Source organism: Pyrus communis, chromosome 8, assembly GCF_041283825.1.
Source record: "Pyrus communis isolate YQ-2024b chromosome 8, ASM4128382v1, whole genome shotgun sequence".
In the NCBI taxonomy this organism is placed as follows: domain Eukaryota; kingdom Viridiplantae; phylum Streptophyta; class Magnoliopsida; order Rosales; family Rosaceae; genus Pyrus; species Pyrus communis.
This window is the reverse complement of record NC_142572.1, coordinates 21,333,849-21,358,146: the sequence shown is the minus strand read 5'-3', so window position 1 is coordinate 21,358,146 and position 24,298 is coordinate 21,333,849. Positions and strand designations below refer to the sequence as shown.

The following is a 24,298-nucleotide window of genomic DNA, read 5'->3' as shown; positions in this document are numbered from 1 at the left end:
CATACACAAGCTGAGAATGATGACCGACGAGAGATAAATAACTTGTGATTCAAAACTTCATATTTGACAACTTATACCTTTTTTTTTTTGTCGAAACAACAACTTATACATTCATTCGCAAACAGTTATTTCAACTTTCAAATAAGAATTCGACTCTCATTCTTTTCTTTCAATATTTTGGATTTTATGTATTTCCAAATAAGCAAAGAATAAAACCTATACTAACTACATTTTTTTAGTTTATTAATATTTGTTGGGAATCTTGCGCTCATGAACCATGGTTGATGATTATTTAGTCTAATTTTCTGTGTAGAGCTTTGAGGATAAGAATCCATATACTTTTGCATTTTATATAATTAATGCAATGGAACAAATATGTCAGGAGAGAAATAAAATTTTCAGTATTTTAAAAATACGATCCGGTACATCAAATATTGTAATATAATTAGTTGAAATTTTATTTTAAATATCTCAACCAATTAAATTATACACTCAGTACCGAACCATGTTGACATTGAAATATCTCTTCCAAGGAATGGGATTCAACATTGTTCAAGTTGAATGGGACCAATAAGTTTTTGACATCACATGGACAGAAAGGTTTTGTCACACCGTCAGAGTTTCCAATTTTTGACCAAATTAATATTTAATTTATGAGACTGAGATTTGTAGGCATGGACTTTCGAGTGTATGCAGCCATCAACTCAATGAGCAGTCACTCGGATACCAGTAAATCTATCAAGCTTTCTCGCTTGCCCACACTATCAAATTCAAATCGTACCCTTTTTAAAGAAGTGGATTTGTTTCACTGATGTCGACAAATTTGATTCTTAGTTTTTTGTTCTTGGTAAAACATGGGGTTTAAGATTAACCAGGTATTATGGTATCCCTCGTTTTTTGGCGTGAAGCTCTCTCAAGTACACTCAAGTTTCAGTCCTTTCTTGTTTAAAGTTAAATAATTAGAATCCCACTCAAATCAAAAGAGAGAGCAATTCCTCTTTAAGCTAAAGACTGACAAAGGTAATGAAAGTAATTTTCTTCTCAGATTTGAAAAACATGCATGCATATTTTAACCTACAATTGGACCAAAGTGCTCGGCCGAGCCAAGTAGCTAAGCGGAGCATTTAAAGCGATTAGTTATATGAAGATTTTTGTTAAAGATTTATTGTCACTTCATGCTGAAGTCACATAAAGCACACTCATTGGAGTTAGTAGGCCAAACTCACATCTAACAAAGTGTGTGGCAAAGCAAATCATAACTTATCGTTTCTCAAACTCAATTAGAAGAAAAAAAAATTGAACGAATGTGCTAGCATAATTTACGGTTTTTTCTATTTTTAATTTTGACCTTTACAACTATATACAACATCAGAATAGAGTAGCCTATTAAATTCTAAATTGTCATGTCTAAATTCACTAAAAATAATAATTAAGAAATATGATGCACCACATCACCAATAAAAAACAGAAAATTAAAATTGAAGCATAATAATTTTTTAATATGGCTTTTAATAATTGATAATTTGGTTAATCCACATTTTGGGGGTGGTGGACCTTCATGACCTTATCCACTTTACATTATCAAAGAAATTTTTTTTTATGAGTAAAGCCAATTCATATCGATATGAATTTCCTTTGCTTAAAAATAAATCAAAAGAATTCAACACAAAAACCAAAAAGAAAAACTTTTACATTGCCGGTTGGGTGGATCTTTAGATTTGTTTTACATTACCTTTTGAATTTTCAAATTTAATGTGAGCAATTTAAACTTTTAATTGTTTTTTCTCTTCAAATTAAACTTTTCATTATTAGTTATATCATTATTTTCCATTAATTTTACCACGTGTAATAGCGTGTGGTCAATTTGTAGTGGCATATACATAAACATAATGTTTCCTTCCCAAGAAAAGTTGGTAATATTTAGATATATAAAAATTGAGTTATGACAAGAAACTGACTCATCTTGAATTTATTTATTTTAAAAGTACTTGAAGAAGCACTAATTATGTGTTTCTTGTAAGAAGTATTTTAAATATTTTTTAAAGATTTACTTGCATTTTATTAATAATTGATTTCTTGTAATAAGTATTCTAAAAATATTACACTAAAAGCGCTTTCAGCTATTTTAAATGCACTTCCATATGAGTTCTCTAAATCTAAATTGAAACTACACAGTTGCAAGAAATTCAAAAACTACTTTGGACAAATGTATAAATATAAGTATCGATTTGATATAATGGTTTAGAAGTAATAACGTGGGGATGTTAACAAAAATTAAAAATTTAAGGAGCTCAGAATCAAATTTAAAGTTGAGATGGCAATGTGGAAATAAGGCTAAAATTTCAGGAAACATTGCCAAAAACGTTTCCTAAAATAGAAAAAAAATTAATTAGTTTAATAGAGTTACAAATTATGGAAAGTTAAAGCGACATTAACATTAATAAACACAGACAAATTAAGAGAAGTATTGTTGACACTTGAAAACTTTTATTCTACACTCCTTGCAAGTGTATTTTTTTTCATAACGTAAAAAGTTTGGAGTGTATAATGAGATTTTTGAAGTGCTAATAACAATTCCCGAAATTAAAACATTCAATGGGCCTAATGTAATTCCGCCAAACATCAAGGTCATTGCTTTCCAGCTTTTCCCAATTTAAAAATAAATAAATAACGAAAAAAATTATGAAAGATGAAAATATAATAAAAATAAAAAAGATTAATAAAATCATCAGCTGTACCCACTCCCACCCAATCCATCTGATTTTATAGCACCTCCTCTCTCTCTCCCCCCTCCTCCACTGTCACTGATTCCGCGTTCTTCACATTCCCGAAAGGCCGAAACTTTCAGTGGCCGGACCAAAGAGCTCCTCGTTCGAATCAGTCGTCGAAAGCGGCAGCATTTTTTAGGCTCTCGAAGCACCGAAGACCCACACTGTTCGGCGCTTTCGAATCGAACCCCCAAAAGCCCAAAGGGGTCTCCGTCGATTTTTGTTTCTCTTTAGAAGGGAAATAGATTATTTCGTAGGTTAAATTATTGGGTCAATTTGAAATGCAGAAGAGCCAGCGATTTTTGTGGGTTTTAAAGCCGATCGGAAACTCGCCGGCGATTTGATGGAATCGGTGCCCATAGTTTTTCAGTATCCCGCATTTCATGGAGGTGATTATGCGGCGTCGTCCATGTCCCTCTCTCAGATTCGCCGTCGTTGTCCTCAAGGTGAGCTCTTTCAGTTTTTTCAGTTTTATTATTCACTTTTTTTTATTTATTTGACGATTTGGGGTTTGAGTTTTTTTGGGTTTTTTCCCTCGAAAATTTCAGTTAGGAGTTAATGGTGTGTTTGATTGCTGAGAAATTGCGGGAAGAGATGGGAAAATTTGGGATTTTGGTACTTTGATTAGTTGTCTGTTATATGTTTTCTATGTTATTTCATATTCCCGGGAACCAAACAGCGGGTTAGGGCTTTATACTTTGATTAGGTTCATGGAAGCAGCTGTGTTTAGTACGGAATGGATTTCCACTTTCCAAGCTATTTGCTTTTGCTTGTGTATGCTTCCATCTAATTAAACTTTCCTTTTGTGGAAACTGTTCACTATGTTGAGGGGTCACATTTCAGTTTCTTTTGTTTTTTATTTGAATAGATTTTAGCTGATATGTGGGTTGGGTTTGGTCAATTGTTAGTGTTCATATCTTTGAGGTTGAAGCAGATTTGGGTTAAAGCGGGACGAAACAGTGGCATTCACTTTCATGTGCTAATTGAGCTATTAGGATTCGGAAACTTCGTAGTTGATGTCCGTTCAGCTGTTCTGAGACTATATATGTTAGATCTGCCTTTTCCTTTGGTTTTGTGAATGTGTTGGAATTGTGTGTATAATGGTTGATCTTTCACCTCCCAGTTTGTGTTTTAACAATAAATTTGGGTTTCTACCAAGAATCCAGCTGTTAAAGTTGCTCACTTTCATTACATATGCGGTTCTTTTTGGCGTTGCTTCAGGTTATTTTGCTATTTTTATGGTTGGAAGCTGGTAATGCAACATTCCAAGAAAGCACAGTGCAAGGGCAAAGCCCAGAATTGTTTTCCGATAGCATTGTTTCACATTCCTGCATTCATGACCAGATAATCAAACAGCGGAGGAGACCTGGTCGCAAAGTGTACACTGTTACCCCGCAGGTGTATGAGGGGTCTGGTGTATCAAAACCCCTTCACCAAAAGGGTAGGACATTACTTGGAATTTCCAAGTGCTCTGTACAACAGAAGGATGTTAAACGGCCTATTAGAATATATTTAAATTATGATGCTGTTGGTCACTCTCCTGATAGAGATTGTCGAAATGTTGGCGATGTTGTGAAGCTTGGGGAGCCACCTGTGATTTCGATTCCTGGCACTCCTTCTTGTAATCCTCATGGCGATCCTCCAGTTTCTGGTGACTGCTGGTATAACTGCACCTTGGATGATATAGCTGGGAAGGACAAAAGGCAACGCCTTCGCAAGGTTAGATTGTACTTTGTTTTCCTCCTGACTTATTCTTCCGAGTTAGTACCTCATATAACGATTGTATATTGTTCCTATTCTACTTTGTTTGTACTGCTTCATGTCTCTGGGTTCTGCTTAATCAAACAGTTCTATTTCATAGAAAATATAATGTGCACATGATAGATGAATTTATTGGCAGTGCTGCATACTAAACAGCCCGGGTAAATTCAAGCATGCATGAAACTAATCTTCCGATGTATTTAAATGCAGGCTCTAGGGCAGACTGCAGACTGGTTCAAGAGAGCCTTAGCTGTTGAACCTGTGAGGGGGAACTTGCGGTTGAGTGGGTATTCAGCATGTGGCCAGGATGGAGGTGTACAACTGCCACGTGAATATGTTGAAGGTATCTTACTTGTAGATTGGGTGTTGCGTATCAAGCTCATTTCTTCATTTGAGTTTTGTATTTAGCGGCAAGTCTTGATATGTGCTCACACACTAGTATACTATCCTATTAACATAGTGTTGATCTTTTTCAGAGGGTGTTGCTGAAGCAGACTTGGTTCTTCTGGTGACAACAAGACCAACCACTGGGAACACCCTTGCATGGGCAGTGGCTTGCGAACGTGATCAATGGGGTCGTGCAATTGCAGGTAATTCATTCATTGAGCATTGTTTTCAATTGACAGTTGTGCCTTTCTTGCAATAGAACTCAGGACTGATAGTATCTTTTTCTTTTTGGATGTAGGACATGTAAATGTTGCTCCTCGCCATCTGACAGCTGAAGCAGAAACTTTGCTTTCTGCTACTCTCATACATGAGGTCAGTGGGCTTTTAATGAAATTTAAAAACATGGGATGTGCTTTCTTACTGATTAGAATGCGTGATCCTTCCAGGTTATGCATGTTCTTGGTTTTGATCCCCATGCATTTGCTCATTTTAGGGATGAAAGGAAAAGAAGGCGTAGTCAGGTAAAGACTATTACTAATGCATCAAAATCTTCCTTTACAACCACTTGAAATCTATGTATTTTGGTTTTAACTTTTGGAACCTTCAAATAATACAGTACTACATTATCATTGTCCCCATTCTTCAGACCTTTATTATTTGTATCCATCTAGGTGCTTTGGAATTGCAAGAATTGAGATACGCTCCTTGACTAGAATTTGAGTTCTGCCTTTAGCAGTTATCACCGTTATATTAGTAAACGGTCCATTGAGTGAAGTTTTAACCTGCATACTACCTTCTAACCGTATTCAATGTACGAGAAGTTTATTCTTTCTTCTTCTTTCGAAAGCATAATCATTGCATCTTGTCAAAACAATTTCAGAGATGATAGTCAGATATTTCAAATATCATGATCTGCATAAGAGCCTGTAGGAACTTTTAGTATTTATTTGAGCTTTTAGTATTTCCTTTTGTTTTTGTCTTCTGAAATGCATTATGAAAATTATATGATGTTTTATTGTTGCTTGATTATGGAAAGTTAATTGACACTCTGGCCCCAAAATTTTTCCTGTTATCCATTTTCAGGTTACAGAACAAATTATGGATGAAAAGCTTGGGCGGATGGTGACTCGTGTGGTGCTTCCACGTGTTGTCATGCATTCAAGATATCATTATGCGGTAAATGTCAGCCCTCTTTATTATGCATGGATTTGCTGTGCTGCTCAAGAAAACTATATATTTTCTAAGAAAATTATTTTTAGACAAATGGTTGAATGTTTTTCTGGCAGGCATTCTCTGAGAATTTCACTGGTTTAGAGCTCGAAGATGGTGGAGGACGCGGCACATCAGGTACTGTACTTTAAAAGTTTGTATGCTATGTTGTAGAGGTTATATCACCAATATACTGTACTTGGTTAAATAATATTGATACTCGATTATATGACATGAGGAACAATATTTAGAAGTATAATATTCAGGGGAGTTTAAAATACCAAGAAGAAAGATAATTCTTACAGTTGATAGATAGAACTGTAGCGGATTTTTTTCCTGACTGATAACAACGAAGTTGTGATAGCATTTTGATGTCTAATAATAATCATTGTACATCTATAAACTTTTAGGGTCACACTGGGAGAAAAGACTTCTAATGAATGAAATTATGACTGGGTCAGTGGATACAAGATCTGTGGTTTCAAAAATGACACTCGCTTTACTAGAAGATAGTGGATGGTACCAGGCCAATTATAGTATGGCAGAGAATCTTGATTGGGGCCGCAACCAAGGAACTGAATTTGTGACTTCCCCTTGCAATCTCTGGAAGGGGGCATATCATTGCAACACAACCCAATTGTCAGGATGTACATACAACAGAGAAGCTGAAGGTTACTGTCCGATCGTAAGTTACAGTGGAGACCTACCCCAGTGGGCACGCTATTTTCCACAGGCTAACAAAGGTGTGGTTTTTGCATTTATAATTTACATTATTACCTTTGAACTGGTTTGTATAAGCATTCCATCATTTGTGCTATATTATAATATCTGTTAACCATAATACTTGGTTTGGAGCTTGATGTGAATTTTGTTGTCTTATGACGTTTCCAGGTGGTCAGTCCCCACTGGCTGATTATTGCACCTATTTTGTTGCTTACTCTGATGGGTCATGTACTGACTCTAACAGCGCACGGCAACCTGACAAAATGTTGGGTGAAGTACGAGGAAGTAACTCTAGGTGAGATTTTAAAGTCAATTACAACTTATTAAAATAGGAAATTGCTTTCCTATGGATGCTGGATGCAGTTGAAAATAGCAAGATGTTGTTAATGACTATTCATCTTGTTACTTGTAGGTGTATGGCTTCATCATTGGTACGTACAGGGTTTGTACGGGGTTCGATGACCCAAGGAAATGGATGTTATCAGCACAGATGTGTTAATAATTCATTAGAGGTTTGTTATTCCAATGATTCTTTTTCATCTGCTCTAGTTTATCAGGTGCGCATGGGGTATCATGGTAGCTTTATCAACCATAAAGTAGACCAGCATCTTCTTTATATTTGAACCTGCTTCATGTTTTTCCCCTTGCAAATTTTAGGTTGCTGTGGATGGTGTGTGGAAAGTATGTCCTGAAGCTGGTGGAGCCCTTCAGTTCCCAGGATTTAATGGTAATGATGCTATTCTATCTATCATTTTTCCTTCTCAGTCTTGTTGGGGGCGTTAGCATGATTAAAACTTGAAAATGTTCCTCTTTCAGGTGAATTGTTATGCCCGGCATACCATGAACTCTGCAGTAAGGGCCTAGTTCCTGCAAATGGACAATGTCCAAAGTCGTGCAATTTCAATGGAGACTGTGTTGAAGGAAGGTGCCACTGTTTTCTAGGGTTTCATGGTTCTGATTGTAGTAAACGTGAGCTCCTAATTCCTTTTTTCACCCTTTATAATCAGCATGCAAGATGCGGTTACACCAAGTTATGATGCACCATTTACGTAAAACCACTTCTGAAATTATGACTATTGCAGGCACCTGCCCAAGCAACTGTAATGGACGTGGAAGCTGCCTTTCTAATGGGCTGTGTGAATGTAATAAAGGGTACACAGGCGTTGACTGCTCCACTGGTATGCGCACCATTTTTTTTTTTTTTCCCCTTCCAGTTTGTCTATATGGCAAACGTAGCCAACTCGAGAATGACCACCCATATTTCAGACACTTGACTGATGCTGCGTGAAGGGTTTTAGGACCACCGTCTAAATTCTTTGCACCGTGTCAAAGAGTCCTTTTCATCCTCTGCGTTCACGATGACTGCTAATATTCTGGCGGTTAGCTGTTTTCTGATAAGTTTGCTCTTGTATTGACAGCGGTTTGTGATGAGCAATGCAGCCTTCACGGAGGTGTTTGTGATGATGGAGTCTGTGAATTCCGCTGCTCTGACTATGCAGGCTACTCATGCCAGAACAGCACCATGCTCCAATCCAGTCTTAAAGTTTGTAAAGATGTCCTGGAAAATGTCAACTCTGGTGCCGGACAGCACTGTGCACCCAGTGAACCAAGCATATTGCAGCAGCTCGAGGATGTAGTGGTCATGCCCAACTACCATCGTTTGTTTCCTGGTGGTGCCCGGAAGCTTTTTAGCATCTTCGGAACCAGCTACTGTGACACAACAGCGAAGCAGCTGGCTTGCTGGGTAAGTCGCCTCCCACTTACAACCCGTCATTCCATTTTCCATTTTCTCCATCACCTTCTCTCGCCTTTATCATTTCTCTCAAATACTAAGAATCCGACCATGCACATGCAGATATCGATTCAAAAGTGCGACAAGGACGGGGACAACAGACTCCGTGTCTGCTATTCGGCCTGTCAAGCATACAATTCGGCATGTGGGGCTTCGCTCGATTGCTCGGACCAAACCCTATTCAGTAGTAAAGACGAAGCACAAGGGCAATGCACAGGCTCAAGTGAGATGAGAACGTCATGGATTAGCAGCATACAGAGTTGGTTTTCAAGTAACAGTTCCTCAAAAGGGACGTCTGTAAAAAATTAGGCAGTTCTTGTTATTTTTTGTTTTTCGTAATTTTTTTTTTTAGGGTTTTAATTTTAGGAAAAGGTGGTGGCATTTCAATGCTGGGCCTTTTAGATGTTAGGGTTCCATTCAGCAAGGCCCAATAAATCATTACAAAAATGTTGGGCCGGGAGGTGAGCTGTTTCTTTCAAAGATGAAAGCCTGCTCGTAGAGAAATTTAGTAATGCATGAAAAATGCAAGGGGAATTCCAAAAGAAAAAAGGGAAAAAAAAAAAAGTTTAGGGAAGCTTGTTGAGTTGTTTGTGCAGTGGCTTGGCCGAAGGCCTTGAAATTTGAAAGGAAAAGAAAAAAAAAATAGCCCTTGTATTTGTTTAGCGTTTTTATTTTACTGTCTTTTATTAATTTTGAGCTTGTTTGGAAGTGTTTTTAAGCTATGGTTTTGGTGAATTGATTTTGGAACTAATTCCTGGTAAGAATGCACGGAAGTCTTGGAAAAGTACTTAAAATTCATTCTAAAAGAAGTAGGGCTCGTTTGGATGTGCTTTTAAAATGGTGAAAGCGCTTTTAGAGAAAATGTTTTTGGGTTCCAAAAGCACTTGAAGTGCTTTTTGCAAGAAGCGCCTTTTAGGAAACACTTTAAGTGTTTTTTCAAGATTTACTTGTATTTTGAGTAAGCATTAGTTCCAAAAATATTTTTACAAAAAATGTTTTCAGTTATTTGAAAAGCACATTCAAACGAGCTCATATATAATTGGTGTTTTTTGTAGAAAGTACTTTAAATACTTTTGTAACTTGAAATATTTTCTCTAAAATCGTTTTTAGTCATTTTGAATTGACTTCCAAAGGAGCCCCTTGAAACAAAACTATGTTGTTGACTGTCCGGAATCAACAGTAGTTTCAAGATCTGAACCGTTGATTTTACAAATAAAACGATTACCCCAAGAGATGGAGGGTACAGGTGTAACTAGCATTGTTGATCCGGATAGATTAAGAGTCGCATGGTAGAATAAGAAAGAAAGTGACAAAAGGACAGAAGCTTCAGTTTCATTGTTCGAAATGCATACAACATCTTAGTCTCGGACAATAATGATATGCAAATGCAAGAACATCAGTTATATTGGTTCATTGGTGGTGCAGGAGAAATGTTTCAGTAACACGCATCGGTACACCAAGCGTCATAATACAAGAGGTAGAAAATTTTCTTTTTAAAGTATCCAACCATTTTTATTATGACATTTGGTATACCAGGTTATATTTTTTGCATACAAAAAAATTCTTTCCTCGTTGGAGGCGCCAAGAGTCTTCCAAATTAAGTAGTATTGCACTCCCATGCATTCACCGCGCTAGGAACCAACACACGCAAAGAAGCTTACTTCAATATATTCATGTATGTATCTATATCTCTTCTTCCTCTGTTTTTTGAGATTTGAGCTGTAAGATTCAGAGCCAGTTAATCTCATATTAACCTAATTTACCGCCCATCTAATCAAAACATTTTAAACTAATCACACCAAGAAGAACCGGCAAAGCAAACGTACAGATTAGACTTTTCTAGAATAAAACCATATCATATTAATGAAGACGGGATTAAACTAATCACCCCTCGTTCGTGAAATCGAGGATTAGGCGAGCATTACTACATGTCAGACTTAATCTTCGAATAAATAACATAATATAAAAGTACTCTATAATTTGATTAAACCATAATCAATTTGCTACGCAACACTAATCAATTAATATTCTAAACCCCATAAGCATAAGGGTCCTTCACTCCCTTATCTAAAATTTAATTTATACCAATATACTTAATAATTAATTGATCATTAGTTTATGATGACCCGCTTGGGCAAAATGTGATCAAGTAGTCCGACCCGGAACAGGTACAAGTGCTCGAAGCGTCGTCATAGGCGTAGCTGTACGCTGTGGGGCACGCCGTCTTGAACATCTCCGAGTACTGCGTCGGCGAGCAAGTCTGCGGCGTCGCGTGCTCCCCGGTGCAGCAAAACTCTGGCGTGTTAAACGCCGCGCACGCGCTCCTGCAAGCCACCACCGCCCCCGAACCCGCATCCATCACCCGCAGCTCCGCCGGGCAGCGGCCGTTCAAGTCCGCCACGCATCCCGCGTACTGGCAGTCACCGGTTCCGCCGGTGGCCCACAACCCCATGCCCACATTGTAACCGTCCACCAGGCTGATGTCATAAAAGTCCTTGTCCCCCGGGTTGGACCCGATCGTGAACTCCGCCAACGTCACGGGAGGCGCGCCACCGCCGGCACATTTTAGCGACCCGCAGTCGCCAGTGACGCATTTTCCGTTTCCCAAGTCGTCGAAGGTGCAGCCAGTTCGTGCCCAGAACCGGCCGGACCAGCCGGGAGGGGCGGTGAACTGGACCGATGTACCCGGGGCCAATGCGAAACCGCCCTCTCCGAGAATTGCAGCGCCGTTTCCGGAGAGAGTTCCCGGCCAGACCGTGTAACTGCAACGGTTTTGGAGCGTGAATTGGGTCGCGCGGACTACATTGCCTGCAGCTGCATCAAGAAGCAGAGGAATATTACCCAGAAACAGAAACGAGTTTAGATTACGTTAATTACTGTATTAATTAGTGTAGTTAATCATGTTTAATTAGTTTAAAGAGGGATTTAGGTACGTACCTAACGAGAAGAGAGAAAGAAGAAGATAGAGCTTAATCGCCATAACCGAAAACGAAGACATAGTCGAGGACAGTTGTGGAAGTACGATTTAATCCGATTTGGCGGTTCCAAGCTTCGGCTTGGTGATTGGTATTTATATTTGCGCCCAGGGTTAATTTGGTATTTTAAATTCTTCCTCTCTTTCCGTGACGTGGTATAAGATAGTGGGGGCCTGTTCCTATGCGCCGGAAGCACTACCTTTTACTAGGTAATGAACGGAAAAGGATCCCCGTCGGATCCTTTTTCTGGGATCTTGGAAATGCCTTAATCTCGACGGTTCATCGTATATCGTGCGATCAGTTTTTGTTAAATACTATTTATATTTATATTTAATTTTAAATTTTAAATGATTTTTGATCGCACGCTATACGATAAACGGTTAAGATCATGATCACGGAATTCCCGAATCTCCAGAAAAAGGATCCGATAAATCAATGGTTTGGCTTGCCACGTCATCAAAGTAAAGGCCGGCAATCTTTCTCTGTCACCACTTTTTCTATTTTAGGAAAGTAGTTTGTTGGATTTGGTTGATCGCCAGGGTAGATTGTTTGGCAGTTGAGTGTGCAGCTTTACCTTATCTTATGTTTAACCTTTAACTTTGCTTTGTTTTTCAATGATAAAATCTGATGTGTCATTGTGTCATCTATTTTAGTGTTACAGAAAAAATTGCAAGATTTCTAGTATGTTTCGATGTATAGACTACTCTTCATATTCATTATTCACGATGTAAAATCTGATGTGTCATCGTGTCATCCATTTTCACGATGTGAAGTTTAATGAGTCCCACATCGTGAAAAGAGAAACTTTGTAAAGGCTTATAAGTAAGTTGGACTACTCTCCATATTGCCAGTTAATTTTATGGTGGAACCTCAATTTTCTTTATGTTATCAGAGCATGTGGCTAACGTGTGAAGTCGAACAGCCACATGTGTTCTACGCCACCTAATTTTTATTGTCCAAGTGTTTGACTTGAAAATTTGTTACGCGTGAGGGGTCGTGTGAGGAGGTGAAGTTTAATGAGTCTCACATTGTGAAAGGAGAAACCTTGTAAGGGCTTATAACTATGTTGGACTACTCTACATATTGTTAATTAATTTTATGGTAGAGTCTCAACTTTCTTCATGTTATACATTTTACCCTCCCAAATATATAGCAAAAAATGAATGGTTTGGGCCTTCAATCGTTTTCTGTTCAGAAAAATGACAAATGTCATTATTCTTTGACAAGATGATTTATATTTAAACTATTCTAACATACGAGGAGTGTGATTCAAACATGAATGTATGACACAAATTTATTGCTCTAATCAACTGACCTAATTCTCTTCTGCGTAAAAAAAAAAAAAAAAAAAAAGGCAGGAAGGACTAAAACGGTTGGCCAGTTAAACAAGCTTCATACATCGCTAAGTTATAAGCAACAAGAAGATTGGAAAACCATGTTTGGCTATGAAGATAAAAAAAGGGCCGGGGCGTCCTTTAAGAAAAGCTATAACCAAGCAGACCGCAAATGCATGCCAGCAGAGCCATGCAAAACGCGTTTTCGTTTAATCGTTGGCACTGTCTGGGTTTGATTGTTTCCTATTTATTGGCATGATACGTATTGTGAGGCTTATTTGTAGTCTAAAAGTCGAAATCCACCAGAAAGTTGGGCAAGACAAAGAAACCTGCTCACATACAAGGGTTGACAAAGTTCATACCCTTTGCTTCACTCAATTAATCTGTCTACAACTACCAGGACGTCAAAATGTCAATCAGTACTCTAAATGAACAAGATGTCAAGTGTGTAAGTTAAAACAAATGGCCGCGATGAAAAATTCTCTCATTTGTTTTAAGCATAAAGTTGAGAATAATCCCCAAACTTTCTTTTTTGATCTGATGAAAATACTTCTTCACAAAACACTTATGTTCATAAATCCTTTCCTTAGCACATCACAAATTTTAAAAAGATCCAGGTTACGTTTAGAATCTATAAAATTTTTTTTAACTTTTTCCATCAAATAGTGTCAGAAGTGCTCATCTCACAAGCACTTCTACTTGTTCTAAGAAAAGCACTTTCAAACGTGACGTTGTTCTTTCTATTTACAATGTACTAAGCAAGTTTTCAAGTTGATTCAAGATAGAAAATGAAAATTATAAGATTAATTTTCAACAGATATACCACTTTTGAACCTAATTACAGGAAGATAAGATCCAAGGCTCAACATGTTATAAAATCACTGCAAATCTGTAAAAACATTGACAGTGTATATATGTGGTTTCATGGACTGAAGAATCTCCACGCCATAGCACATGGAAAACTGTCATGCTACCAGGCAAATTTGCAGATCTCTTTAAATTAAATGCTGCAATGAATAGAAAAATGAAGTTTGCATCTATTGCTTGTCTCAAGACAATGACTGGTTAGTTTGGCTGGGATGCGAAATTGGGAATAAACCGCTGCAATGACATCCTAGTTGTAGGTCCGCAAAGGCAATCCCTCGGATGTTCCCCTAACCCAACCCAAACACACGCAGGTGCAAGTGCAACAATATATATAAACATTCCAAAAACCTTTAAAAATTGGTATTTGGACATTTTATTTCTCCTTTAATTGCTATTCAATTCTTGGTCTATTGCAAACACATGTTGCTTGAACAAAGTCTAAAATTGGCATCGGTTGAAAATTAAAATAAGTAGCTGTGGCAAGGTACCCACATGATAAACCGATGTATATTTTAAACCAGACGGATGAAAAAATGGCTAGGTAAATCAGCATGATAGTCAAAACAATTACCGACATGAAATTTACCAAGCACTTGAATGTAGAAAGTTCTTCTTCTCCTCCTTCATTAGGGAAATGCCCTTGATCGCTGAAATTGGAAAGTAAGTTGTCCTTGAGCAGGAATGCTTCTGTTAACCAAGAGGCCGCATCGGCGTTAGAAGCAGGGATCTCTTCAATAGGGATTCGACGAACATGTATGTGAACTTCTGATGGATCCACGCCAAACGCATTGTCTAGAAACGAAGGGCATTGATTCTTGTACGTGATAGTCAAGTCATAAACTGCAGCACAATTTAGATGATCATCAGAGAACATATAAGTATAACATGCGCACACACAATCTTCAAAATGTTTCCATAAGAAATTGTGGGGAAAATCACAGAGTGGAGTTTTGTGTAAATAACCTGCATCCAAAGAACTTCTTAGAGCTTCCAAGCAAGCACAAAAGCCTTTAGTTCTTGGAAGTAGCACATGTGACAGTACAGGAAGTCCATTTTCAGCAGCAAATATCTGACTCTTTTTGCATTTTTCCTCACTGCATAGAGACAAAAAGAAGAACTATATATCTTCGTATATTCATATATTACTGAATAAACACAAACCCTAGCATGCAATATAGAAATTAAATTGCAAGTTGAAAATATGAGATATGCCAATGTGGGAGTAACCATTATATTAAAAAATGTGAGAAATGGGGCCCAAGACTTATGTATTGTATAGAAGTGCATCAAATTAAGGCAATATTGTAACCATAAATTCTATGTGCAAGACGTCTGTTTCTTATCGAACTAATTCTATAATGTAATTGAGATTACTTTGAATCTTCTATCCTTGATCAAATATGGAAACACATGTAGATGGAGGTCAACAGTCTTGTATATAATAACTTCAACATAATAATCTGAAAATATACATGCAAATGGATTTTAAAAAAAATAGAGGGGTAAAGGGTAGTACTTATAATCAGTTCCTTCAGGAAAAATGGCAAGCCAGAGAGGGTCTGCAGGATCAGCAAATGACGAAAGCATTTTCCGCATAACCGGTTCATCAGCTTCCCACTTCCTTTTCAAAGGAATGAACTCTAAAATGTGAAATCCCCACCCGAATACCGGCAGCTTCATCAGGCTGCTCTTGAGCACATACCTGATGTGTCCAAGAGACCCTTTTCGCAATGCAAGATCCCACAAGTACATCCAATCAACCTCGGTTTTATGGTTGGCAATGAGGAGAGTCCGTTCTTTAGGGGGCACGGTGTCTCCAGAAAAAACCACTTTCGTGCCATTGATCTTCTCAAACAGGAAAGGCCACAAGGCCAGCCAAATGCCAAAGAATAAGGAGGTTGCTGTTCTGCTTATATGTATACTCAAAGGGCGCAATAATAGAGCAGTTATGGGAGCAAAACACACAAGAAATGTGAACGCAGTTGAGAGAAATACTACTAAACATAAGATACCCCTCACAACCCTAAGAGAAGACAAAGGCCTGTGCTTTAGTTTACTATCTGGTTTCAAGGGACTGCAAACATCCATCTCGTTCCAGGAAAAACCTCCCTCAATGCAGCTGCAATATTAATAAATGGGGTTTTAAAATCTATGCTTAAAATGTCCCTAAATCAAATATAAATGTAACAAAGAAAATAACACTGAATCATGAAAAAAAGAAAGGAGTTGTTATTGGCGGCAAAAGAGTTATCATACACTCGACCAGAAGAGTTTTTGCGTTACGACGGATGCATGGTGACTTTCTTGGCGTGTGAATAACAGTTCCGAACAAAAAGAAGGGAAAGAAGACCTCCAAACCCTAATTTATCTCTATGATGACTTCCTCGGGGTACGATGCGATGATTCAATTTTCACAGCAATGCTTTCACACATGAATGCCATTTGCTCCGAGAACAAAATTGATACCTCATGCCAATGTTGAGATTTCAATTTTCAATCAAACAGTATCCAAAATCGTTTAGATATAACAAATTATCAAACTTTTCAATTACTTTGCCAAATCCCTTTTTTTTGGCAATTGAAATGTAATCACGAACAAATAAAGGTAGAAATTCCATCTCAATTACACACAAAATAATGGGGAAAACAATGTGTTTGTGTAAATAAGTTTATTATTCAGAAAAAAAAAAACTGAGATACCTCATGCCAAAGTTGAGTTAGAAAGAAGTTTTTTGCTCCGAGAACGAAGAGTACGTTTGTGGTGTTGAAGAAATTAATCTAGAAAAAGATAAGCGCGTTTTGTAAAAATGGCCAAAAATAGAAGGCCATTTATATATAAATACCCCATAAATACAAAGGCCAAAAATAATATAAATGATGAAATTAAGTGCGAATATGGAAGTATTTATTTTTTTTAGAAAGTAGAGAACGGGTCAAAAAGATAATTTAAAGCTGTTAGATTTGTTGGGTAAATTTGATTGGTGTAAATTACAATACATGGGACGATAAATTCGATAATTTGATGGAAAAAAAAAAAAACAAATCTACTAGCTTCCTCCTTGATAAATCTCAAAAAATAAGGAATAATATTAAGGGAAAAAAAAGAAGAAAAAGCAATCTTAATTTTCACTACTACGAGAATCATGAGTGCTGTTTGGTGATGGAGTCCGACGCAAGTTGAGCAGCAGACTGATGGCTGTTCCTCAACGAATGCATCCAAATCTTCATTTACGCTCATTTACTGTGAGAGTACTTGAAACTTAACTGAAAGGCACGTATATAGTCATGATTAACTGACTTGACCAGATTAAAACAAAACATTTTGTAGTTATGAAAACCAAAACGAAGATTTGACAACGTACAAACAAACGAAAGATTAACTAGCTACAAATTGAGATCTAATCCAACCAAAAAAGTCATTAATCACAAAAAATCTCACGGTTAGAAAGAGACAGCTCAAAGTCGTGGAGACTCAAATGCGTATAAATTAAATATGTGGATGACCAGAACTTTAGGGTAAATATGAACACACTTACTTGTTCTTTGTGGCTCGATAATACGTGTCGTGGTGAAAACGTAAAAGATGAAACTCTTTGTGACAAAGTCATGTGTTGCTAAACATTGGATTCATCCAAATACAGCTTGCTGGGAAAGGAAATGCAATAGTGAAAATCAAGAAGAAAAGCCAGCTGTTAAAGATCAAGCCATGACGGATGTTGATGAAGGTTGATAGAGGTAACCAAGGTATGTCGAGGAGCTGATTAAGGGATGATTGACTTGGATTTGGATGACGGAGATCCAAAAAGAGAAAAAATGAGAAGTCATTTGTCCAAAACTCCTCGGCCGGAAAACTTTTGGCGTATTAAATCCAGTTTAATGCAACAAGTAATATGTCTTTATCGAAAAACCAAATGCAACAATCAAGTTAGAAAATGGTTGCTATATAACAGGGGAATTTGACTCTAAGCCTATCTATAAATTGGGTTTTCATTTCATTTAGGCTTAATGTTTCTGGATTTGGGCTCTACTATATATCTAGTTGTGTTGTGTTGTGTTGGGCCTTTAAGCCGAAATTGACATCAAATTTACTAACCTTAAGCGTCTCTCATGATTATGCTTTTAATTTTCGAACATCAAATCAAAATCATGTGATTTTGAAATACATGTAAGTATTAAACAATTAAATAAATAAAAGTAAACCCATGTAAGGGTAACACAAGCACAAATGTATAGTCACCACTAATACTGATTTGACATAATAAACAATAGACACAACACAGTTACATTGGTAACCACATCGGTCATCGTTGAAAAGCGATGCCACATAAAGTCATTGTAATAGAGCAAGACCACATCAAATCATTGTTGATAGACGAGACTACATAACTCACTGCTCAAACGTGTAGACCAATCTAGCCATCGCAATAGCGCGACCAAAACATTCGCAAGGCAAGGCAAAAACAACTACACTACTCCTAGAATGAAACCACAGGCCAGCTCATCTCAGTGGAGGACAAGGACCCTCATGCTAAGGTCAGCTGAAACTTCACTGCTCTAGTGAGATTTCGGCTTCCACATGTCAAGCACCCCTAAATTTGGTTGCATAAGGCTCAGAACTGCTAAATGCAATGGCAACTTGCAAGCAATTGAGTACCTAAATTTAATTCACAATGTAGCGGAACCAAAGGACCTGAGCACACTAGTCCTCGCAACGACAAATTCAGTCTTGGAGAGTGTCACTAGCATGGAAAACTAGCTGACAGCAGTGGTTCCAACCCACCTGCAGCCACAAATCCAACCCTAGACCATGAAATCGAGAGCCAACTAAAAGAAGAAACCTTGAGAGGGCATGACCCAAATCTAGGTATAAGACTGAAATCCATGGAAAAGCTGTGCACAAAATGGTGGGAGAGAAACACAGGAGGGGGAGAAGAGTTATGTGCAGACCAAGAAAGGGTGGGCGGCGCAAGGTCAGAGGGTGCGGACGTGAAGGGAATGAAGAGAAGGCAAGGGTAGGGGAGAGGGAGGAGAATCATAGGGATCAAAGGCTATGAGGAGAAAGGGAGGAGTTGCCACTTGTCCCATGGCTTAGCCAGAGGCCGACGACTATAGAGGTAGCATGTTAATTTTTATTTTTATTTTTTTGTTTTTTTTAACCCTACCAGAATGTATATGCATGTGCGTCATTACCTTTTACCACTTCAGTAAACCACCATTTGCCAGAGTTTACTATAGAAAATTTTGTATTCAAATAGCACGCATATCCTTTCGCAAATATATATAATTGGCCTTCGTTATCACCCTACGAAAAAAATGGGTCTTCTCTAGCGATTGCATCATTTTCTAATAGAAGGATGTCACATCCTAATGTCCTATTAGTATACCCATTAATTTTTTGTCAACCAATGAAAATCATGTTTACGCATGCAATGACAAAAAGAAATTGCTAAGCAATTATACAATAGTCAGACAAGAAGAAGATGAAATTCCAGAAATCCAATCACTGAGAGCAATTGGTCAATCTGAAACTTTGAAAATGATAATTGGTCTTCCATAATGATCAAAGTATTCTGTTCATGCTGCATTTGGTTGACCGTTTCAAGTGGAACCTTCACCAACCAGAACAACACTAAGCACATAAAATCTCAACTTATTTTTAGTTACGTTCCTTAAAATTGTATTTTAATTTCATTTTATTTTTTCTAACTTAAAAGTCACCATTTTACTCATTGAAACTCAAAATTCACTTCATTTTGACTTGTGAACTCTCATTTTTCTCTGAAATTTATAGATTGTCTCCTAAAACATATATGGAACACAAAACCCAATAAGACTATGCCACATATGCAATAAATTTGATTATAAATCTCCGTTATGCTTGAATATTCAACAATTAGAAAATATTAAGTTTAAAAGAAATGGAAGAGATGAAAAACAATAAAAAAGAAATTGATTAGCTTGGCTCACGAAATTAACAGATCTAAGGTAATGTGGAACGAATTTTGAGTTTTATAAATATGACTTTTAGGAGGGAAACTGCGATCAAAATCATGTTCTAGGAGGCAAAGTAAAGCGAATTTTGAGTTTCAGGTAGTAAAGTGGCAACTTTTGAGATACTGAGAGTAAAGTAAAATTAAAATCGAGTTCCAAGAGATGTAGGTAAAAATAAGTCTAAAACCTCTTATGGTTCAATTAATTTGCGTAGAGAAAAGAAGAAAAGTACATTAAACCCCAAAATAATAGGGTCAATTTTAAGTACTTACACAATCTTTTGAGACTCTACAACCCTCTTCATCAATCATATGTCGATTTTATACTTGTATATAGATTTTTCGTTAACTTTAGCTTAATTGGAGTAATGGTTTTTCAACTAAAAATTTGTAGTCATTGGTCTATTAGCTCATCAGAACGTGCAGCTATGGTCACTTTTGTCAATTTTGTTAGAACTTCCGTCAAAATGGGTCATATGTCATGCACAAGAGACTAAATCAAGGGGCAATATGGGAAACCACATGAGAAAATTATAGTAATAGTCCCTCAACTTTATTCTTTAACACAATTGTAGCAATGGCTTTTTCAACATGGGTCATTTTGACGGAATTCTGATGGAGTTAACGAAATGACCATAACTGCATATTTTGATGAGTTAAAAGACCAACTGTCATAGTTTTTAGTTGAGGGATCATTCTTTCAATTGAGTTAAAGTTGAGAGATCATTTCTACTATTTTCTCATTTACAAAATCCAGCAAAAGGGTTTGTTCTCTCCAAATAAAAATTCACATTTGAATTTATTAAGGAAAAATATATCATATTCACAATATTGCTTATTTACATCTACTATTAAAGATGAACCTTTACGTCAACAAGGCTCTCGCTTCGAGATGAACGACTATAACCTACTAAAACAAAACAAAATTACAAAAAAAGGAAACCTTATACTTTGTTGGGAAAGCCGAATCACGCCACTCGTAATGCATTTTGCTCGTCCAAAAGGTTGCGAGGATTACCATAATCAGATAACTCTATCGAAATTTTTATGCAACTAAGATTACCATTGACAATACTTTTCTAGTTTTCTTTAACGAGCAGCTCACGCTTTGACTCCGACCCAGATCCCAAATGCGTGGCCGGATTCACAACCTCATCAACCGCCGTTGAATTCTTCAAATACTTTTTCACGTAGAATTTCAAGAACAGCAACAGAATCGCGCCGTTGAGGACGGAGTTGCAGAGCCAAGCTCCGATCCCGTTGCACCCGCCCCCTTTCAAAATGTGCAGGGAAAGCACGCCGACGTGGCAGACCAAGTTGCAGACTAGCAGCACCACCTGGCAGTTCACCACGAACGGGAAGCACGCCCCGGGGAGCCCGATTCCGGTCCAGAACCGGTAGGCGTAGACGATGGAGTAGAGCAGAGCGGTGGAGAGTATGGCGAGGACCTGGAACGATTGCGAGTATTGGAGCCAGAGGAACGACATGAAGATGAGGATAGACTGGTTGAAGAGGTGGAAGAAGGTGAGGCGGCGGTGGAGGAGGATGGTGAAGAATGTGCGGAGGAGGTGGAGGAACCGGGAGAGGTAGAAGACGTAGGACCAGAAGAAGACGCGGCCGGAAGGGCGGGTGCCGGGCGGGAAGCAGAGGAGCCACTGGAAGGGGGTGGTCTTGGTGCGCCGCCACAACCAGCGGGTATCGCGAATCTCGGCAACGGAGGAGACGAGGATGCCGGTGAAGATGACGGCGTAGATGAGTGCCATGACAAGGCTGTGGACTGCCGGGATTGGGCCGAGCGAGACAGGGCGATCATGGCGGCGGAAGAGGGTGAGTATGAGGTGGAGGGCGCTGGCGGCGGCGATGTAGGCGGGGATGGCGGTGAAGAGGAAGTACCAAGTGGAACCCCATAAGTGGGTGGTGTTCCACCGGAAGTTTACGATGTTTGGGTGCTCCGATAGCAGGTACTTGATGGTTTGCGACATTAGTTGCTTCTCATATGTTCGACGAAATGCTTCAGCGAAAAAGGAGATTGGTGCGGTGAAAAATAATAGAAGATTGGGGGAGATCGGCGGGAATATAAAGGGACCTATAGAATTATGAGACTGCGGAAGTTTCTTTCCTTGTGAAAGTCGGTTTTATTGGTTATAATTTTGTCGTGGATTGACCAATATTCCAGCAGTCAACAATTTATTTATAAAAAATAGTTACGTTATCACTTTTGTCCTATTTGACTTATCCTAATTACGTTTTTCACTCATGACACGTATAAATAAATAAAATTAAATTAAAAAAAAAACCCTAAAACAATAAAACTTAGCAAACGTGAAATTAACTCTACATTTCTTCTAACCTTAAAACAATAATGGCTTGTTTACTAATTCGTAATCAGATTGATGAGAAATGAATTCAGAAAGAATTAGATTGAGCATGAAACATAATTAGATTTTTGTTAAACTTGGTTACTAAATTATCTGGACTGGAGGGAAAATAATATCGGTTCCATGTAAGTTGTTTATTAATTCAATTAAATCGGAGTTAAAACTAGTTTGATTACTAAACTAACCTTGTTATAATAAAGTTTATCTATAAGAAAGTTTTATGTTATTTCCATAGCCACTATTCCCACGCCTCCCCTCTCATACTCACTTTTTTGTTTCCCACCCCCTTAATTATCCCCATAGCCACTGCCCCATGCTCGACAAATTCTGGTCCAATGCTGAGCAGACTCGTCGTCGAAGGTGGTCTCGATCCTCGTCCACTACGTAGGATTGGAGTGTAGGCATCAGATTCCGCGTCGAAAATCTAGAAGAGGAAGTCGTTTGGGGTGGCATGGATGGGTGTGTGGGTGATTTGGGTTGTTTGGGTGTTGTTCCTAGATGTGCAAGTCTGGATTTTGATCTATCTGATGGGGATGCAGAAGAGTAGAGGTGATGCTGTAGGGGATTGTGAAAATGGGATTTTGGGGTGCATTACTGGTGCCGTTGATGGCAAGGTGAGATTTGGCGGAAGGTGGAAGGGTGTTACTGGGGTTTCGAAAAAGGGTAATGCTAGGGAGACCAACATTTTAAACCAAAATTGCAAACCAAATGATAGATCACCAATATGAAACAAGAATGTTAATCAACGCTTAAGTAATAATACAATCATCAACAACCACATCATTTGGTTTAAAAAATTTGGTATCCCTAACATTATCCTTTCGAAAAATGTTCAAGGGTAATTTGGATAGAATGGTTTGATTCCTAATAGCTCATTTATCTCAGAGTCCAATTACCTCCTCTATCTCAGTAATTGAATTCCTGCTAAATCAGGAATCCGACTACTGACTTCGGATGGGGTTCACTTATATATCATTCCCATAGTGTTAGTAAATATTGGAATGGCTTGGAATGTGTGCAATTCCATTTCCTCCGTTTTCATTCCGGTGGGGTTCTACCGTCCTCTCCTTCTCCTTCCTTCGCCTACCTTTTCTCAGTCACCATCTTCCCTATGCGTTATGAGAACACCGTTCACACTGCTCTCCCTGTTTTGATTATTGGTAAACACTGATCTTTTTTTTTCTTTTCTTTTTTTTTGTCATGGAATTTTATTTCTTTTTTTGTGGCTCTATATGTCGTTTCTTTCATTCTTCATTGTTGCAAACTTCTGTTTTGTTTGTTTGATCCATAATCGTTTTGAGTATTGTAATTTTGTTGAGTCCATATTTTTAATAAGCTTCTTAAGCTCCACCATTGCAAGTAACTATTGCTACTGTTATTTTTAAACTAGCCGACTATTGAATGTTAGTTGGAAGTCCAGTATTGTTGTAGACTGAATTTAAGCATCCTCAATTGGTTTAGTTTGTTTTTCTTTGAAAACCAAATTATTCTCACCTCCAATTTGCTTGCACTTGCAGAAAAACGACAATGGAGGAAGAAGGATAAGAGAACGACAGAAGAAGAAAGGTGAAGTTTAACGTTTGCTAGGTTTTAGGGTTTTTCCTTTTTTTATTTTTTTCCTTTTTATTTTTTATTTTTTATTTTTTTATTTTTTGTTTCTTTTAATTGAATGAAAATTCATATCATTTTAAATGGTGTGGTTGTCTACCTAAGATGACATCTAATGGTACAATTGGATGATAAGAATAACATTTTTAATTTAATTTGTTAATAGAATACACGTGTTAAGTAATAAGTGAAAAAAGTTAAAAGGTAAAGGCAAATAAAGAAGATAATTAGCAGATAGATAGATATATATATATATATATATATATATATAGTTTTTTTTTTTAAAGTGTCAATAACAGCTCCATATATATATATATATATATATATATATATTAATAATTAATTAATTAAGTTGGATGTCGATGTCTTGGTCTAGAAGGATTTTTAGTTTTCGCATTTTGATTGCCCAATATACTTGGCGTTCTAGAGGGAGATAAGGAAAATCATGAATTGACAATAAGAGCACTATGATATGCATGCAATACAAACATGATTCACATGAGAAG

The 24,298-nt window shown here is 37.6% G+C and overlaps 3 protein-coding genes and 1 pseudogene across 4 annotated transcripts; 1 reads left to right on the top strand and 3 right to left on the bottom strand.

Annotated features, from left to right (window-relative positions):
* Nucleotides 1-2,736: 2,736 nt before the first annotated feature.
* On the top strand, nucleotides 2,737-9,330 carry LOC137717449 (uncharacterized). Its single transcript, XM_068456826.2, has 16 exons — nucleotides 2,737-3,214; nucleotides 3,990-4,487; nucleotides 4,740-4,872; nucleotides 5,006-5,119; nucleotides 5,215-5,288; nucleotides 5,363-5,437; nucleotides 6,000-6,092; nucleotides 6,203-6,263; nucleotides 6,536-6,868; nucleotides 7,017-7,143; nucleotides 7,261-7,360; nucleotides 7,506-7,575; nucleotides 7,665-7,817; nucleotides 7,931-8,026; nucleotides 8,267-8,592; nucleotides 8,704-9,330. Exons 1-16 carry the CDS (start codon nucleotides 3,152-3,154, stop codon nucleotides 8,947-8,949), a joined length of 2,562 nt encoding a protein of 853 aa, XP_068312927.2. The 5' UTR covers nucleotides 2,737-3,151; the 3' UTR covers nucleotides 8,950-9,330.
* Nucleotides 9,331-10,475: 1,145 nt separating this feature from the next.
* Nucleotides 10,476-11,688, bottom strand: LOC137717450 (pathogenesis-related thaumatin-like protein 3.5). The gene is made up of 2 exons (XM_068456828.2): nucleotides 11,578-11,688; nucleotides 10,476-11,454 (listed from the first exon to the last, which is right to left on the bottom strand). The coding sequence occupies exons 1-2, from the start codon at nucleotides 11,636-11,638 to the stop codon at nucleotides 10,757-10,759; spliced, it is 759 nt and encodes a 252-aa protein (XP_068312929.2). The 5' UTR covers nucleotides 11,639-11,688; the 3' UTR covers nucleotides 10,476-10,756.
* A 2,460-nt stretch (nucleotides 11,689-14,148) lies between these two features.
* On the bottom strand, nucleotides 14,149-17,080 carry LOC137718813 (putative 1-acyl-sn-glycerol-3-phosphate acyltransferase 4). Of its 2 annotated transcripts, none has more exons than XM_088698872.1 (4): nucleotides 16,073-17,080; nucleotides 15,333-15,935; nucleotides 14,780-14,910; nucleotides 14,149-14,656 (listed from the first exon to the last, which is right to left on the bottom strand). In XM_088698872.1, exons 2-4 carry the CDS (start codon nucleotides 15,902-15,904, stop codon nucleotides 14,208-14,210), a joined length of 1,152 nt encoding a protein of 383 aa, XP_088554998.1. In that variant the 5' UTR covers nucleotides 15,905-15,935; nucleotides 16,073-17,080; the 3' UTR covers nucleotides 14,149-14,207. The 2 variants fall into 2 exon arrangements, with proteins under 2 accessions (XP_088554998.1, XP_088554997.1); XM_088698871.1 differs by having other exon boundaries at nucleotides 16,517-16,586.
* A 3,694-nt stretch (nucleotides 17,081-20,774) lies between these two features.
* Nucleotides 20,775-21,929, bottom strand: LOC137718814 (fatty acid elongase 3-like pseudogene; annotated as a pseudogene).
* Between the last annotated feature and the right edge of the window lie 2,369 nt (nucleotides 21,930-24,298).